General features: G+C 39.5%; 1 protein-coding gene across 10 annotated transcripts in view; it reads right to left on the bottom strand.

Moving 5' to 3' along the window:
* Positions 1-20220, bottom strand: part of robo2 (roundabout, axon guidance receptor, homolog 2 (Drosophila)) — a 495378-nt gene that overhangs the window by 32744 nt on the left and 442414 nt on the right. For 8 of the 10 annotated variants that reach the window (XM_053239624.1, XM_034310667.2, XM_053239623.1 and 5 more), the window contains 6 exons: positions 18978-19209; positions 14056-14180; positions 12360-12531; positions 11712-11900; positions 11441-11467; positions 7656-7698 (listed from right to left, as the gene is read on the bottom strand). In XM_053239624.1, the coding sequence (XP_053095599.1) occupies positions 7656-7698; positions 11441-11467; positions 11712-11900; positions 12360-12531; positions 14056-14180; positions 18978-19209 (788 nt within the window). The remainder of the gene's footprint in view (positions 1-7655; positions 7699-11440; positions 11468-11711; positions 11901-12359; positions 12532-14055; positions 14181-18977; positions 19210-20220) is intronic. The other 2 variants (XM_053239622.1, XM_053239627.1) reach the window with 1 other exon arrangement.

Below are 20220 nucleotides of genomic sequence, written 5' to 3'. Positions count from 1 at the left end.
CTTTTACAGATTTAGATTTGTTTGTGACACACATAGTGATAATTTAAGATAGATCAATATACGAAAATATACTTAAGCTATATCGGATGAGAAAGAGTGCAGTAATACTGAATATATTTGCTATAGCCGGATCACAGTCAGGCCGATGTTCAGTGTAACCGCAAGATTACAAGTGCGATATCACTTTTATACAACAGTTCTATAAACTTGAAATTCATATAAAGTAACTGACATTTCAGACACAATATTTCTGCTCCACTAGCACAGATCCAGAAGAAGCTACACCCACTTTATAGCATGTCGACTAGCTGGCTAGATAGCTCGTATTTATTTATACATTCCCATTAAAGGAGCTTCTGGTAGAATTCATTGTACAATTCTGGTCATTTCTGGTAAAATTCATCAATCCATATCATCTTCATCTGACAATCTTTCATATTTTAAGTCAAACGTTATATTCCTGAAAAGTATTGTTTGCCATGTCTGCTGATGATGTCACTAGCTCTACTGCAGTAACTGTTTTGAAGTAGGAAGTGAAATTTTAGACGAGCTGAGTGATACACACAGTGATACACACAGTGATACACACAGTGATACACACAGTGAAAAGTCCCAGTGCGGTTATACTAAATATAAGCACTCTAGAACGAACTGATATATATATATATACACTATATTACCAAAAGTATTCGGTCACCTGCCTTGACTCACATATGAACTTAAGTGCCATCCCATTCCTAACCCACAGGGTTCAATATGATGTCAGTCCACCTTTTGCAGCTATTACAGCTTCAACTCTTCTGGGAAGGCTGTCCACAAGGTTGAGGAGTGTGTTTATAGGAATTTTTGACCATTCTTCCAAAAGCGCATTGGTGAGGTCACACACTGATGTTGGTCGAGAAGGCCTGGCTCTCAGTCTCCGCTCTAATTCATCCCAAAGGTGTTCTATCGGGTTCAGGTCAGGACTCTGTGCAGGCCAGTCAAGTTCATCCACACCAGACTCTGTCATCCATGTCTTTATGGACCTTGCTTTGTGCTCTGGTGCACAGTCATGTTGGAAGAGGAAGGGGCCCGCTCCAAACTGTTCCCACAAGGTTGGGAGCATGGAATTGTCCAAAATGTTTTGGTATCCTGAAGCATTCAAAGTTCCTTTCACTGGAACTAAGGGGCCAAGCCCAACCCCTGAAAAACAACCCCACACCATAATTCCTCCTCCACCAAATTTCACACTCGGCACAATGCAGTCCGAAATGTACCGTTCTCCTGGCAACCTCCAAACCCAGACTCGTCCATCAGATTGCCAGATGGAAAAGCGTGATTCATCACTCCAGAGAACGCGCCTCCACTGCTCTAGAGTCCAGTGGCGGCGTGCTTTACACCACTGCATCCGACGCTTTGCATTGCACTTGGTGATGTGTGGCTTGGATGCAGCTGCTCCGCCATGGAAACCCATTCCATGAAGCTCTCTGCGTACTGTACTTGGGCTAATCTGAAGGTCACATGAAGTTTGGAGCTCTGTAGCAACTGACTGTGAAGAAAGTCGACGACCTCTTTGCACTATGCGCTTCAGCATCCGCTGACCCCTCTCCGTCAGTTTACGTGGCCTACCACTTCGTGGCTGAGTTGCTGTTGTTCCCAAACTCTTCCATTTTGTTATGATAAAGCTGACAGTTGACTGTGGAATATTTAGGAGCGAGGAAATTTCACGACTGGATTTGTTGCACAGGTGGCATCCTATGACAGTTCCACACTGGAATTCACTGAGCTCCTGAGAGCGGCCCATTCTTTCACAAATGTTTGTAAAAACAATCTGCATGCCTAAGTGCTTGATTTTATACACCTCTGGCCAGGCCAAGTGATTAGGACACCTGATTCTGATCATTTGGATGGGTGACCGAATACTTTTGGTAATATAGTGTATATATATATATGATATATATAATACTTTTCAGAGGGATTCCTGAAATTTCCCGTCCTGCTCCATCGCTCTCCTTGGTGTAGTACATCCTCCCCATTACACCCACAAGTGTGTGTGTGCGTGTGTTTGTGCGTTTGAACAGGTGCTGAGTTTCCCCCGCACGCTGTGTCATAAAGGCCTTCATTAAGAGTTTAACCTGTCATGGGTGAATGCAGGAGGCCATTATGGCCATTTCAGCACACGCTCCCTTCATCAGAGCTTGTTACTATGAGCAACACACACACACACACACAAAGTATGACATGCCATTGTCTAATTAATAAATATACAGTAGTAGTAACAGTAACTCCACTGCATCACATTTGTCTGATGTTGATTATTTTGTTAACAACACAGTTTGCACGTTGTGTAGCAATACCTTATATTTTCACATAGCAAAAAGAAAGAAAGACATGAAATGGAAGGATAGGAAGGAGGAGAGGAGTAAGAGACTTATATTCAAGGTATCTGCTGTTAATCTGTTCGTTTTTTGTCTCTCCTTCTCTTTTATCAGGAAGGAAGTCGATGACACTGTGTTAGGACAGCTGGGACTAGAGACTAAACCCAGTGATGCGTCTATGAAAAAAAAAACCCTGAAATTCTCTCTGTCCATCATTTCTGCCCAGATCTCTGTTCCTCTGCCTGTGTGTGTGATGCCCCACAGTGCCCCTCTCCTCCGACCCCTGGGGGTATTATGTGTTAGCGTGTGGACCCGGAGGCTATAGGCAGGTAATGGAAGCTCGGCTGCCGGTTCGTCTCGGGTTTTAATGAGAGCCGTGAGGGTATCGGGGTCCTGACAGACTAAAAGCCCCACAACATGGCAGCTGAATGCCAAAACAGACCCCCGGGGCTCAGAGGGAGGGGTAAGTCATTCAAAATGATGGCTGTGCATCCGCATTAGACACGTGAGCCTTTTTTTACCCCACTGCGACCCCTCATTATACACCCTGTATTTTATCCTTCTGGTCTTTTGTCTGAGAAACCATCCTGCACCATTTCTGCTATCTCTCTCTCTCTCTCTGTCTGCTCTCTCTCTCTCTCTCTCTCGCGCTTTCTTTTTTTATGCATACTGTCTATCATTACAACATCTACCTATTTCTGCTTCCCTTTTGTTCAGCTGTCACTACACCATGTCACTCATTCTCCTTTTGTCTGCATCTCTCTCTTTCTCTCTCTCCCTTTTTACCCTCCTACTTGTTCACATTGCTATCTGGTCTCTTTTGCATTCGATCTCTAAATTCTCTCCTTTCTTTCTTTTAGACAATTTTTAATTCCCAGCTTCCTTGTTTAATCAAGCATTCTTTCTCTGTCCTCTCATCTTTTCCTCTCATTTACCCAACCTTTCTCCTCGTAATCTCTCAGTCTCGGTAATCCCTCTGTGCAAATAGTCAAACAAGTTCTCAATCATTGATGAGGCAAGGAAGGAAGGATTCCTCTTTTTTTGATGAATCCGGTCCACTAAACTGCTCCACGCATACACACAAATTCCCCACGGAGAGGCCATTTGATGGCGTCTGGGTGGTGATGATGATGATGTTGACAGTAGAAATGCTTGCTCTGTCCTTGCATTCGTCACCTCTAGCACTCTAGCAAAGGGCTGATTAGATTGTGAAGTATGACTGTGGGTGATGTTTCCTAAAGCAAAATCGGACAGTATAGTGTGTATCATCCCAAGGCTTCGAATCATCCCTTTGGAAGACAGCTGAAGTGGCCTTGGCAGGGTGTAGATTTTGATCTAGAGCTATTTTTTCCTCCTGCCAGGCTGTGAGATGCGTGCTCTCGGCTGAAATACTGTCTCAGGAGCACGTATGTGAGAGGAACCATAAACAAGTGGGGCGAGCAATATTAATCCCAAAGCCACTTCATAAATCAGAGGGGCTTTGTGGGGCCCCACACACACACACACTCACACACATACGGAGAGATTGGAGACTGAGGCTGGACTAAAAGCCTGCATATTAGTTTACACTTAAGCCACATTGAGACATGCATTTCCTTTTTAGATTTACATCGACTGGAGGATGCTGTCACTTAGCCTTAATATGTGAGTGCACACTTATCTGTTGGTACACTACGATAAAAGCCGTGTTTAACCAAAGTGTCTGGATTTCTAAAGTAAGATGAGCAACAGTGAGAGAGCGAGAGAAAGAGAGAGAGAGAGAGAGAAAGAGAGAGAGCAAAAGAGAAAAGCAAACATAATCTGGAATAAATTCCAGCCCGGCAGCCAAAATCGAGGTATCCAGGCCTGACCAATCTGCCGCCTATTCATCTTCCATGAATCATTTATTCTGTGATCGATTAAGGGTAATTGTTCAGTCAGAGCAATTTGGACGCAGCCAATGAGGAATAGAGGGAGAGAAAAAAAACAGACGTGGACTCATTTGCTATTGTCTAATTAATGCAATAAACAGGGGACGTAACAAATGGTCACTCCGTCCCCAATGGTGCACTGACGCTCATTCACTGAACATCTGGACTTCGAGATCTTGTGAGATCTTTTTAACATAGTGAACTACGTATTGACTACATGGACCAAGGTGTTTGCAAGTTAATTTTAATGCTACCTCACTGCAGATATAAGACCTATTTTGCAGTAGTAACAAAACAACTTAGCAAAACAAACTTAGCCAAAAAAACAACAACATAAAAACAGCTTAGCATTCTAGAGCAAGAATGATTACAGAACTACAACAGTAGTGTGTTCAGCAAAAAAAAAAAGTTTGTCGGTTTTAACCAGTGAATGTCTTTGTTGTCCTTCAAACACTTTTTGTTTCAGTCACATTCTCTATATCGACGTATCTTTGTGTATGCTAGCTCAACATCAGGCTGTTCCTGCTAGCATTAGCCTCAGTTTAGCAGCATCTCCTACCTTGTTTGAGTGGCCCTGTGTGTTATCCACTTCAACAAATCTGGGGCTCGATGTTTTCTCTAAGTGTAATTAGCTCCAGAATATTGCTAATTTGGTTGCTACTTTGCAAATTCAGCGCATTTACGCTAACGTGGGTGGGGTAACTTCGCTGGTGAAGTGATGTTTTTAACACCAGTGCTATTTTTAATCGCTTTTCACCCATTTTCTTGTTTATGCTTTTGAATTTCTCTACGTATTAGCACAAGATCAGTATCTCTAACCCATAGCTACTTTGTGTTACTGCTTTATTGACTTTTTGCCCAAATTATCATTCATATGTGTGTATCATTCATATGTGTGTAGCGCAATATCGGTCTCTTCAACCGCGCATATGCCTTTTGACTATAATTGTTTTTTTCCCCCATTTGTTCATGTTGTCTACATCTGGATTTCTTCTTCTTCTTCTTTCTCATTAAAAACCAACAAAAATTCACCAGATTTAAAATAAACTAACTAGCCATACTAGCCTAAAATATATAGCCATATTAATCAATTTAATACTTATTAAGGTTTTAATTTGAATTTGTAATATGTAATTTCACGCAGTTGAAGAGTTTTACAATTATTCTGATGGAAGTAGGTGATCATTATAGAATGATTCCCATAATTTAATCACTTATAAAACTCATTTACGTGTTGAGCTCATTCAAGGCCCGATAATGAGCTTTCAGTTTAAAAAAAAACAAAAAAGATCGACAAGTGGTTAGGTAAACAAGCCTCGTTCGGCATCTGAGACACACTTTAGATCAGCTCTGGAGTGGATTTAGCCAGTCAGGTATAATAAAGGCAGGAGTGAGCATCTCTGGATCTTCTTCTCCAGAGGATCTGAGTAACTGGTGTCATTCAAATGAACCTCGTGGGTTTTTTCCTGCACTGAAATGCAGGCCGAGTCTGCTGGAAGGCTCCGGCGGGGTTATCCGAGTCGGCGTGCCTCTCCCCAGGGTAATTATTTTTACATTATTACACATGCTCATATCCCTGCTGCCTCGGCGGGGTGACAGGCAAATTTATCACTGCAGGGGTCCGCCTCGGCCTTACGGGGAGGGGGCGCCGTGACAAATGATAAAATAAAACCCGTCTCTGCTTAAATTGTTTCTGCTAATTCTTTTTGGGGGTGAGATTTATGAGAGAGACCAGCCGGCTGTGAAGGGAGATGTGCAGAGATATGTGTGTGTATGTGTGTGTGTGTGTGTGTGTTCCTCATGTTATGCAGGCTACACAAACAGGCAGCTCTTATCCCGAGATCCATCAGTCATATATCGATATTAGAGCCCTGGTTGATGTATGTGGAAATAGCGTGTGGTTGATGAACGTCGTTGCATGAAACGGCCACATGCAAGGACAGAGCCGGCTTCTGAGCCAGAACACACACAATCAGGAGCTATCAAAGAACCTTGAACTTTCTGCTGCTATACGCTGATTGTGTATTTGAACATACATCAAACATATGACTATAAAATCAGTGATTTGCGAGGCTAGGCTAGACCGGGCAGGCCCAACAAATATTCATCTCCTAGCAAGAACTGTTTTTATGTTATCTGTTTATGGGTTTTTTGTATAAATTTACATTTTCTCCCTAGTTCAGTTACATGCATCAGCCAGCTCTCCCTTATCGTATGACGGCCCCCAACCGGGGAGGATGAAGGCCAACACGTACTTCCTCTGAGACACGTGAAGCCAGCCAACCACATCTTTTTGACCTGCTACTCACGCTGCATCACACGGAGATGTAACCCACTGTCCGCTATCCGCCCTCATTCACACACATGAGCTCACGGACACCAACGATAGGCTATTGTCACTGTGATTGACAGGGGACAGACAGTATGCCCCTCCCACCCAGACAGCATGGCCAATTGCTGCAGCATTGTTGAGATTTGACCTTGCGATCTCCTGACGATAAAGTGAACGCTTTTTTGTTGTGTTCAAATCTTAACACTTTTACTCGAGGACTGAAAGGAAAATATCAAACAAATGAAACATGCTGGCTCAAATATGAACACTCAGGGTTTTTTTGATAGCTGATCATGTGATATTGTTGAGTTGAACAATACAGATGAACAATATGTTTCTGGAGGGTGTGCTTTTGAAGTAAATGTACTGCACGAATAATGTTAGCAAGCTAGTTTTAAATCTCCCTGGATGTGCACCAAGCAAAAGTGAGGCAGAAGTTCGGAGTGAGGGCTACTTGAATACTAGCAGCTCCTCCATCTTTTTTTTACCAACCAAACAGGCCACGGCCCCACCTACTTAAGTTCATAGGTCAATGTTCACATAGACTAAGTTGCTGCAAAATTTAAGTAACTACCAACAGAACAAACGTGCCTTTCACTTTACACGTCCTTTCCTCTTTAGTGAACTGACTTTACCAGCAAGTGAATTTATTTGTTTTTGGTCTGATTGTTCCTTTAGCTGAAAAAGCAGAAAAGCATAGCTTTCAGGCGTTTCTCGTATCACCAGTGCAAGGAGACGGAATTTGTAAATGCTAAGCTTAACTGTAACAGTTGGCTTCTCTGCATATTAAGGGAAGTGTGTAGCTAGAAATACTATTGTTTGTGTTCATCCAAACATTTAATTATTTCAGATTTCCTTATTATTCGATAATGGTATACAGTTACATTTGAGAGTATGTTTGAATATCATTATCCATGCAAGGATTTCTCAAACAGCTAACAAAACTCTTTCCATTAGCTAATTATCATAATGCAAGGTATATGTAAAATTTTGTAGTGTAATACAATACAAATAATAAGCAGGGCATTAAAAAGGGACAAGTGACAAGAAACATACCTTCCATTGCTCATCAAGCCTCCGTCAACTCGCTGGAATGTCACTGAGGTTAGAGAGAGAGAGAGAGAGAGAGAGAGAGAGAGAGAGGGGAGGGGGGAAAAGAAAATCGTTATAGCTATTATAGCTAATGTCCAGAAGCTAGTACAGGTGATATTTATGGGAGCATGAGAGGGAAAAATAGCAATTTGGGATTTTTTCCCCATACTTTTTGACCATTTATTTAGATAGAGTTCTTTACAGATATGTAATATTCATCATTTAGAAATATAGCATTGGCTTTTTTGTGTACCAGTCTGATATGGGGGGGAAAAAACTATACATACCAGTGTAATGGCTCAAGAAGTTATGAATTTGCTTCAGAAAGCTGTGTTTTGGTCGTTTAGTGCAAATGAAGGTCAAAATGTGCGATTATTGCCACATCCTCAGAACCGAAACGATTAAATAAACCTTCCAATAAATCAGTTAAATTGAAGATTTTCAACACGAAGTTTTAGCACATTGTGTGGATGACTTTTACTTCATTAAAGTCATGTGGAGATATTCAGCACTCTAAATACTACACAAATACTGAATTTATGAAATTTGACTTCTATCTGCTCTTTCTCCAGGTTTAATTTGACTGAGATGAAAACTACTCCTTATTCACACATTCTCACCATTTCCAAGCCAAACTTTTATTTCTAAACTGATTATTCCAAAACAAATTTATCTGTACAGCAGTTTTCTGATATACAGTTTAGCGCAAAAGTTCATACCCCCCTTAGTTTCTAGGTGGGGAAAAAAAACAACAAAACAATTAATCTACAAACCAATTTTTTTTTTTTTCTGGAAAAGTTTAAGTCTAATGTACAGTTACTTTTAATTACAGGCTCAAAAGTTTGCATCTCCCTTGTTTTATGGGTGAAATCTTTACCTTAACCGTTAAATACCCTACCTCAGATTTACATTACAAAACAAAATGTCATTTTTCATTTCTAATTAAAATAGAAATTAATACCCCACAAGGGTCAAGACAGCACTAAAAGTGTGTGTCACTTGCATGTCTTCAATCTAACCATGGACTTAAGAAGAGTCCCTGCTCTGTGGTCTACAGTGAGCACATCAGTAGACCATCTGCAGCCATGGCTATGTTTGGAAGATGCTAAAATTTCCTTCTTACTTAACTGGATGAACATAATAACATTGTGCAAGTCCTGTATTTTCTTTTTTTTCCCTCAAGAATAGTTCTTAGCGCAAACGCAGAATGTGAACTAACCATATGAACAAATACCTGCACATTCGTGTGTGTGTGTGTGTGTGTGTGTGTGTGTGTGTGTGTGTGTGGTCCCTATCTCCACAGGGACACATTGTCAACTTTGCTGCAGTCAGTTCGATATGAATGCACTTTACTTTCCTTTAATAAGGAATTAGTGCAGGAGGACACAAGCAGAGCATTAAAATCCCATCAATTTTCAGCCTTAGTCTGATAGATGAGACATCTGTTCCTGCTTATGGTCATTTCAGACTTTTTAAAAGTCCCTACAAAAAAAAAAAAAAAAAAAAAAAAGAGGCTGCGCTTGATGAAGTGCTATTCTTTTTGTAAGCCACAGAATAATAAAGGCAGAAGCCATATTGTTAAATATATCTGAACAGGCTGAGCAGAAAATCAGCTTAATCACCTGCGTAAGTCGAGTCTTTGTGTAACTGCTGAAATATGTTTTTAATCTTAAGTCACGAATGTAGAATTAAAAAAAATCCTTTCTGAGATTGAACTGCTTATTCAAATGGAAGAATTTATCATTACTGTAAGACCTGTATTGTTTTAGAGTTTAAAATTGTGTTTTATATATTTCATTTAAGAACATGACTATAGGAAAATGATCATTCTCTGTTACTGTACCCACCCCAAAGCTGATTATTTTTCTAGAACGGAGTGTTTTATTCCTCTTGTACCACAGCAGTTTCTAATATTAAGATTAAAAAAAAAAAATAATAATAATAATGACACATCACAAAACAACACATTTTTCATCCATTTAAAGTTACATTTTAGTGTTGTGGAACTAGTTCCCTCACTAGCCTCTCTTTTTTCTCTCTCTAATAACTAATTAATTAAGTTAATAATAAAAAAAAGAACCACTGAGAAAGCACAAAGCATAAATTCCTCTGTCCTGAAGACTTTCCTGACTGCACTGTATATAAACTGCTGACACTGGAGACTCCTTCCATAAATCCTAAATAAATCTCCTTACAGAAAATTTCACTATATCAACAATTATGTATTTTTATCTGTTTTTTCTCAGAGTAAGTCGTACTAAATGTTACTACAGAAAAGATAATGTATTCGAACAAGCGCGTTGATATAAACCTGTGATTTAAAGCTGCACTATTGTCTGAGGTGCTGTTATAGAAAATTAATCAACTGCCCTTAGACTTCCATTCTAAGTGTTTTCTGCTCTTTTCTCAGTACAGGAAGAATTTTACACACACACACAGATATGGTAGATAGAAAGATTACTTTAAGCTATGGTAATGATAACATTTTGGTCGCTAAATGAGTGCATGCTGTGTGTTTATGAGCGAATAGCCAATGGTGTTGGAGACAAAGCCACAGACGCTTCAGAGTGCTGAGAGAAAAAAAAAACATACAAAGATGAATATCTAAAGCGGGAAAGGATGAAAGATGACCTTCCAGCTGAATTACGAAATGAATGACATACACACACATATACACACGGACATGATGGTACACGTACAGGCCATCACGCCATCACACAGACTAGGGCCTTGATAAAATATTATAAAGCAGGTATCGATTTATTCAGAATGATGCACAAATATCAACAAAACTTTCTTCTTTAATGGATCAGTTATTGGCATGTGAAATGTGTATTGAAAACTAAATGTACTGTCAGGTGGCAGGATCTTCAGCATGTGCTTCTTCTAATATAATAAACCAGCAAAACAGAACTGCAGGACGGCAGCTAGGAATAAAAAAAAACCTTTTCTAGATTATATTTTTTTTCTGTAGATGATGGAAAACTATGGCATTATAGCTCTGGATAGTGTTCACTATTGAAACACCTGACACGCAAGTAAGAAAATTCAGAATATTAAAAATGAATTTATTTTTATTCTCGGATATATAATTACGAGCCTGAGTCAAATGAAAACCTTTTTTTTTTTTTTTTTTTTTTAGCATTTTGAGTGTCTGGAAAGAAATTTGATTCTATTCTAATTTATGTCTCAATTTTAAGATTTTCTTTCGACTCACCCTCTTATTACATATAAAACTAGGTGATATAACCATATAAAAACAACTTTTTATACATTACTTTTTTAAAAATAGTAACAGTTACAAATTCCGATTGAAAGCAGCTGACTGAATGGATGTAAGTGTTGATTTGTTTTGATTTATTATTTTGCAGATAAGTAATTTTAACATTAAGAGAACCTTAATGTAAAGTAATATGGATTAATTAATGTATTTTCTTTTTATCACTTGCGTTAAGCTGAAAAATGACAAAAAGAGGAAAATATGCTAAGAGTATTGCACTTTAAAAAAAAAAAATTAAATACATCCTTATTTTTGAGAGTCTCAGCCCAAATCTAGTACTGTACAGGTCCAAAATTTTGTAGTAAGATTAGTTTCATTAGTGCTCTGATGCCGGGAACGTAAATGGCTGACAAGATGGCTACAGGATGAGGGACACCGTGGGACGATGAGTGAACTCGGAAAGAAGTGGAGGAAGTGGAGGAGGGACGGACGGAGTGGAAAAGTGATAGACGGGACAAATGAACAGTACCTGCCGGGGTGAAGGTGAACGACTGAACTGCAAAACAAGAAGGCAGAGAAGAGTGTGTGTTAAGAGGTTGGAGTGGGCAGAGCTACAGCTTTCAAGGGGGGGTGTGTGTCTCTTAGTGTGTGTGTGTGTGTGTGTGAGAGAGAGTTTATACAAGATGGCCAATGCAAGAACAGGAGCCAGACTAAAGTGTTAAGAGCTGGGGAACACTTCCACATGCCGGTCTCGCTGTGTGAGAATTAGAAAAAGAACAAAACTAAGGTATCTTTTTTACCGGCGTAGTTACTGAGTCCTTTCCTCTTCTTCCTCCTCCAGTAGAGCCAGATGCTGAAGCCCATGAGGATGACCCAGCACGCTCCGCCGATCCCTGCGATGAACGCCGGCTGCTTCACCACGTCCGTGATCTGCTCAGTGATGCTGTTATTCTTGTCCCCGCTCACAATCACATCTCGGAAGTCTTTCCCTACACACACACACATACAAAGTTCAGGCTTGATATATGGGCTTATATATCTCCCGGAGGCTGAGAGTCGAGATGGATAGCACGGATGACATTTGGGAAATAAGGGCATGTCACTGGGCAAATCATCAGTTATGGGTCAACCCAGTCAGGAATGGTCAAGGATTACATGAATCACGCTTTATTCTGCAAAGTGATATAAAAAAGGAATTTCGTCTAGATGTAGACTGATGGTGGCTTTAACTTTCTTAACTCTGACATTAAATACACAGTTTTCCTCTCAGAGCACCGAAGCAAAAGTAAAAAGAAACAAACAGCAAAAGGACAGCAAATACGTCTGGGCTAATATGCCTCCTTAAAAAAACTTTACTTTTTATAAACTACTGTAAGTGCTTCAAGTCAATCTCAGACTGTACATTATGGGTTAAGAAGCTGGTGCAGATGTGGAGTGTTTAGTCATACCGATGATGATGGGCTGAGGTTCGCTCTTCACTCCCACTCCTGCGCTGGTGCTGGCCGCCACCTCAACCCGGTATAGCAGCCCCGCCTGCAGACCGCCCACCACCACCGAGCGAATCGCAGCATCCACCGTCTTATTGATGTGGAAACGTGTCTCATTTCCCAAACACCAGATCTGAACAGAAAAAAAAAAAAATATGTGTGTGTGTGTTGTGTGTGTTTATACAATCAGCCAATTGTGTGGCAGCAGCACAATGCATAAAATCATGCAGATACACGTCAAGAGCTTCAGTTAATGTTCACATCAAACATCAGAATGAGGAAAAAGTGTGATTTCTGTGACTTTAACCATGGCATGGATGTTGGTGCCAGATGAGCTGGTTTGAGTGTTTCGGAAACTGCTGATCTCCTGGGATTTTCACACCCAGCAGTCTAGAGTTTACAAAGAATGGTGTGAAAAACAAAAACCATCCTGTGAGTGGAGGGTCTGCAGACTGAAACACCTTGTTGATGAGAGAGATCAGAAGAGAAGGACCAGACTGGTTTGAGCTGATAAGAAGTCTATAGTAACTCAAATAATCACTGTTTACAACCATGCTGAGCAGAAAAGCATCTCAGAATGCACAACACATCAAACCCTGTGGTGGACGGGCTACAACAGCAGACCAGACAACCACATCAAGTTTCACTCCTGTCAGCCAAGAACAGGAATCTGAGGCTCTCATGGGCACAGACTCACCCAAACTGGACAGCTGAAGACTGGAAAATCTTTAACTGGCCAGTTTGGGTGAGTCTGTGGCCATGATAGCCTCAGATTCCTGTTCTTGGCTGACAGGAGCAGAACCTGATGTGCTCTTCTGGTGTTGCAGCCCATCCACCTCAAGGTTTGATGTTTTGTTCATGCTGAGATATTTTTCAGTTCACCACGACTGTAAACAAGGCTTTTCAACCCACAGAACTGTCGTCCACTCAGTGTTTTTTGTTTTTCACACCATTCTGTGTAAACCCTAAAGACAGTTGTGTGTGAAAATCCCAGGAGATCAGCAGTTCCTGAAATACCATGTGGCAGAAACAACCATGCCACGGTTAAAGCCACGGAGATCACACTTTTTCCCCATTCTGATGTCTGATGTGAACATTAACTGAATACATAAATATCATACCCTAAAAAAAGGTGTATTTTAACTACACAGAAAAAAAAAATCGTATTTTATTATTTCTTTTTCGGAGTTAATTGTAAATTTACTATTCTTTTTTTTCCCACATTTTTTGGAATACATTAAAAAGTAATATGTTATAACAAAAAAGATTTTACTTTCTAAAAATATCACAGGTATTTATTTTTCAATTTAGTTTTTTTAGATTTATTAAAATTTTTAATTTTCTTTTCACTTGTCTCACATAGTTTAGTGATTTTTTTTATTTAAAGTTACTTTTACGAACATTGTATATTATTATTTTATGAATTACTTAATTTCCTTTTGTTTTTGTTTTCAGTCAGTTAGATATTACCGATTTTTTAAATACCACCAATATTTATATTTAATTAAACGTAATGTATTTGATTGACTTTTATTCTCTCTGTTTAAATGGCTCAATACGCATTAAATCAGAGAAAAATAATCTGAGCACATATGAATTCTTTTTCATCCGCCTGTAAATAACAGGTAGAGCTTTGCGAGTGGAGCGCTCCTCCTACCTTGTACTCTTGAATGATGCCGTTCTGGTGCTCGGCAGGAGGTGGGTCCCAGGAGATGCTGATGGAGGTGCTGTTCTGATTTCCCACTGTGAGGACCGTCACCTGCTGCGGCGGAGCGCTGGGAGCTGAGAGAGAGAGAGAGAGAGAGAGAGAGAGAAGAGAGAGAGATCAGTGAGGATTGCAGTCTGAACAGGTGGGACTGAAGAAGCTTTGTATATCATTCAGCACTTTCTCTTTCTGTCTCTCAATCTCTCTGTCTCTCAATCTCTCTCTCTCTCTCTCTCTCTGAGCTACATGGAGGAGAAGCTGGATTTAACAGGGACCACAGGTGTGTGTGAGGCCACGAGTTCATTAGATGGGGATTTTCTTGGACCTGACACTGATGCTCCTGCACATTTCACTATGATTTAATATCCTCACCCTTCCTGCCTGTCTCAAGCCAGGGGATTTTTATTTATTTATTTATTTATTTCCGAGAAACCCCAACATCAATTTTGTACTTATTTATTTATTTTTATAGTTAGCCAATGAGCCATCACCCCTGGTTTAGTTTTTGGAGCGAATTGCAGGAGAGAGGATGCTCTCAGAGATCACAGGAATGAACCAGGAAAAAAAAAACGAAGAAACCATAACCCTTTGGACAGACGACGCCAGGTTGTGGATGAGGAGGAAACAAAAATAAAAATGTTTCAGACGTTCGTGGCGAGAGCACATCCGATCCGTGTGTTGACATGGCAGGACCCGGGGCTTCAGCTTTACACAACGCACACTGAAGCGATCTTGATGGAGATGCTGGCAATCAGTGGGGGGAGGAATGAAAGGAGTAATGGCATGGTGTCATGAAAAATAACATTTTCTGTAGGGAAGGGGAAAAAAACGTTGTTTTTTTTTTTTTTTTTCATTTCCGCTCTGGGAGACTGGAAAGTCACAACATAACAGAATACTGACAGCTCAATTATGGCTCCTCTCTCTCTCTCTCTCTCTCTCGCTCTTTCACACACATACACACACAAACAACCAGACCAGCTATACTGTCATGACGAGGCCAAATTACAGCCAAATGACCAGAAATAAATACCCCCCCCAAGCTGCCTCAAGCTAACTTTGCTTCAGACCTGCAGGTGACTTTAATCTCTTAGCACTCACGACGTACTCAATGTCATTCAAAGTTAATGCTGCGAATCATTTAGCGGCTCGTCATTATGCATATCTGAGCCAAACAATACAAAGTTCTCATTTAGAGGGCGACGGTGCGGGCGATGTTAATAGCACCATTAGGATGGTGATGTATGACTTAGCAGAAATGCGTCCGTTTTACTGCCACAGCAGCAGTCTGGAGGGAACCGTTTGTGTTTATTTATGCCTGAAAAGGTGTATTTATGTAAAATTCATTCACAGAGTCATTACTGCATTTGTAGAAGCTTGTGAACTTTATCTTATTTTCCCCCTGTGGAGTGTTATATTGTAAATATTATACCGTAAAAGGCTTTACTTATACCAGAGTGCTGCTGGATTCTCAAGCCTGATTGGTTCATTAATTTTCTGTACCAGTCACAGGTGTGTATTAATGCGCTCACTCTAATGTGCTCACTCAGCTTACACAGAGACTTGTTCAGCAGCGCTCCACATTAATGAATTATAAATGGATTACAACAAGTGTGTTATCATTGATATGGTAAAGTTATGGAAGGAGTCTCCAGTGTCAGTGCTTTGTAACAGTCAGAAGTAAAGCTGTAACTTTTAGTATGGAGTGTCATTGTTTAATAAACAAAAAAAATTATACTTGGTAGCTGTTTGCCGAATCAACGATCAGATGGTAACAGTAACTCCGCCTCACATCAGGCTGACGTTAGTTCTACTTTCCTTAGACAATGGCCTGTTTATTGACACAGAAATGCAAAATATAATGCAAATTTTTGTTTTTCTGTTGGCTTAAAATCTTGAGGTTTGCGATTTCAAATTTCTAAAAGTCTGAGCAAAGCAAAAGCTAACAACAAATCATTCATGTCCTTTCCCCTTCAGTGAATTAACTTTTCAACTGGGTGGATTTTAGTCACACTTAGTTGGACCACTGCTTTAGCTGGAAAGGCTTTCCGGTGTCTCCCATATCTTCATAACAATAGATCAAAAATCCAATTATTTATATAATTAATTTCCAAAAATATAAACAAATGAATCTTTTCAACTGGAGTGAACCTGACCCCTGTAAATCAACAGGGTCTTTCTTTTTCCAGCAAGCTTCATATCCAACTGCCCGCCCACTCCCGTGACTTTTTTGTTGGGTCTTGCAGGATCATAGTTCTGAAGTGTCTAATGGTTTTAATCAAGCATCTAATACGTCATGTTTCTATATTATTTTGCACATATATCGCACTGATTTATTTATTTTTCGTCCTTGGTGGCGTAGCCTAAAGAAGCATTAAACCTGGAAATCTAATCTGTAGCCTGTATATGCATCCACGAAAAGAGGATCTCGTCAATCAGAGAGAAAAAACAGAACATAAAGAAAAGGAGAATACTGAAGGAAAAGATAGAGAAGAATGCATTAAACACAGCCAGGAGATTTTTTGCCCTCATTTTAGCCTCAAACAAAAAAATAATACGGGTTACACATCCAGTCCAGGACACAGCTCCAGGTTGGCTTTATCTGCACCTGGTAATTGCTGTAACACACGGTTCGAGGGCAAGCAGGAAGCTGAGCATGATACACTGAGACACTGCTGTACGCCGCAGATAGGGACGAGTCTCGGGATAACAAATGAGCCTGGTGCTGATTAAACTTTCTATCCAGAGACCTCTAGGCTTCAGATTTGCGTTTGTGTGTGTGCATGTGTGTGTATACTGTTTCTGATTTCTGGACGCTTGTATATAGTGGCAAACCTGTAATCTGGAGGCGTGGCTCACGTCTCTGAGTAACACTTTAGTGCTCGATTGCTGTGTGGCGTAGAAAGCTGCGGGAAAACGTAGCTCTAGTTTGACATTATTTTTGACAGGCACACTGGAGCAGGTCAATTCTGATATATACTGTATGTGTGTGTGTGTGTGTGTGTGTGTGTGTGTGAGAATATGAAGGTGGTCATAGCTTTCTCTGAAACTCTGTTTCCATGCACTTGGAGTTATAGTGGTTAAAGGGATACTCCAGGATTTGTGAACCTGATGTCCATCTACAACATCTGTAGTGTGTGTGTGTGTGTGTGTGTGTGTGTGTGAGATTGCCGTAGATGAGAAAACCAGTTAATGTGAAACTCATGTATATATCTGAAGTCTAAGGGCAGCTGTTGAATGATGCGAATTTAAAACTATATTGGATACTTTTCTTTCCAGGTCTGTTCTTCTAGGATTTTATCCCACTTTCCAACACTGTATCAATACAGTAAAACGTAGTTCCAGGTACTTATGCATTCCTGAAGGTTTTTTTTGTTGTCCATGTCAGGCACTTAACACAATGACACTATCCATATTTGTATCTGTATCTGTATTCAGATTAAAAGTCCAAGTAGGCATGGCTTAACTTGGAATTAAAAAAACAACGAACAAAAAAAACAAAAACGGATTCATATCTGTATTTGTATCCATGGTGAATGCTTGAGCTGTTCATTCAGAATAATTTATTCATAATCGGTTACATCCCTACTCCTTGTGCCATCACAGCCGCTCTACTACAAAAAAAAAAAAAAAAGTCTCTGAAAAAGTGTCCAATCTCTCAAACAAATCAATTTAAAGCTTAATTAACAATTTTTCATGAAAGTGTTTTATACAATATTTGTATATATTTGTGAAAGTGTTAAACTGACAACATAACATTGCCTTTAGATTTCAATATATTATAATTGAGTTTAGAGTGAACAAGATTTCCATTATTTCCTATTCTTAGTACAGGGAAAAGTAAAAAAAATCACACATACTGTACACTACCGATGTATTAAATATAGAGTGGATTGAAAAATGCTGGAGTAATCCTTTAATAAAGGCTATTGCTCTATATTACACACAAATAAATACTATCTGCAAGCGGTATGCACTAAAGCCCAAAAATCTTTCAAAAACAGAAACATTTTTATCCTTATAATCATTACCGCGTGTGTTGTGACAGCACCCGGCCAAAAGGACTTGGCATATGCTTGCACGACAGATCCCGGCTCTCTGCCCAGACTGTGTATTAAGCGCCTTTGAATGGTGTCATCGACACCAGATATTAAATGAAACCAAATACAAAGTGCAAAATAATAATAGGAACAAAATGAAATCAATACAAAGAGTGTATATATACAGTGCCTTGCATAAGAATTGAACTTTTCCACATTTTTCTACCCTTAGAAGACGTTTTATTTTTTGATTATAGTTTTTTTTTTTTTTTTAAAGATATTAGTCATGACATGAAAATCTGGTTTTATCTATCAGTATTCATAATAACTCTGTCCCTGGCTTCGGAAAAGTAGAAACAGGAAGTAACGTGATAAGCTGAACCAATCCCTTTACTTGACATGCGGCGCAGAGCGCGGATAGCTTACGCACCTCATGAGGACCGTTTTGCAGTTTGGCTGAAGAAAATCAGTGATTGGATGTCTGGACCACTCACAGGCTCGAAAACAGCGTTCATAGTTCAGCAATCGTACTGAACTCTGGGCTCAAATGGCCCAGAAAACAACCTCTGGGTTCTTTAGGGAACAGATGCATTTACGTTGAGATCATGTAACATTTTATTGCACACAGGCCGACTCCATTCAACTAATCCTGTCACTTCTGAGGGCAACTATATTGTTTTTTTTTTCCCACTCTAATATTTTTAGGAGCTATTCTGAGTATACAGAATCACAATAAAGTCCATTTCAGTTCATAACACTACAAAATGAGGAAAAATACAAGGGGGGTGAATACTTATGCAAAAAACTGTACGTATTTATACATTTATAGCATCTTACGTTCTTCATTGGTCCTCGCTGTCTTCGATTCACTGTCCATTCCCTGGAACTCGTTGAAGTATGGTCGAACCTTGATCTCGTACACGATGCCTTTCTTCAGTGATGAGATCACAATGGTCCTCTCTGAGGAAACCTTCACGTCCTGGGTCTGCCACGGTCCCGGCGAGGACAGCCCTGACGTCTGCCTGTACAAAACTCTGTAACCCTGGATGAACTGAGACTGACGGTCCACCTGTGAACACAGAGAGGAAAAGGCAAAGATGTAGAAAGTATAAAGGTCTCTATTCCACATGCCAACATTTATTCATTAATTTTCTTGCACAATAATCCTGAATCTATTTGTTCCAATATGATTGATGATACCATATATCCGTGCTCCATTCACATGTAATCGCTGCATTTGCCATTTATTTTAAAAGCCTCAGTGCCCTAGCAAAGCTACCATCTACAGGAAACCCCATGTTCACTTCGTAGCGCTTCAATAAAAAAGCTTTTAGCAACCCCTCACAGGAATACATACAAACCACCCCACATGAATCGTAAAAGCTGCATGACATCAGCCATCATTAGGGTCAACATGGACTGGGAAAACCTCAGTTAGGAGACAAGATCACGACCAGGACATCCAGGGAATTATTTCAGGAAGGAGAAAATTCTGGTAAGGCTTTCTGTGAAAGCCATATCTATAATGAACACATTCATAATGTCTTATATGAATTGCTCTAATCTTTTATGAATATTATTTCGCATTATTATTATGCATTATGAATGACTAACATACATTATAAAGCATTATACATTGTGTTTGTAACACAATATAATCTTGATTTTTTTTCCTTTGACAATAGTCATCAGAAAATAAAACTTTGATTTAATTTTACATTTTGTTCTTTAATAAATATGTGTCAATTTACTCACGGCTCACAAACACAGCATTGGGAAATGTATTAAATTGTGTATATATATATATATATATATATATATATATATATATATGTATATATATGTATGTATACATGTTAGAATGATTAGGTCAGCTCTCAGTGGATCTCTCACATGTACTATGCTTTATGTATATATAATACTTATATATAATTAGAACTTAGGGATTATTAGGGATCTATAACTTACAATATAATTCATAACCACTGCTAAGTGCAATACATTTCCATATGCAATTATGAAAATGTGTAACATTCCTTTTAAATGCATCCTAACATGTTACGAATGTATTTGTACCTTA

Source organism: Pangasianodon hypophthalmus, chromosome 14, assembly GCF_027358585.1.
Source record: "Pangasianodon hypophthalmus isolate fPanHyp1 chromosome 14, fPanHyp1.pri, whole genome shotgun sequence".
NCBI classification, from domain to species: Eukaryota; Metazoa; Chordata; class Actinopteri; order Siluriformes; family Pangasiidae; genus Pangasianodon; species Pangasianodon hypophthalmus.
The sequence above is the reverse complement of the archived record's forward strand: the minus strand, read 5'-3'. Positions and strand labels throughout refer to the sequence as shown.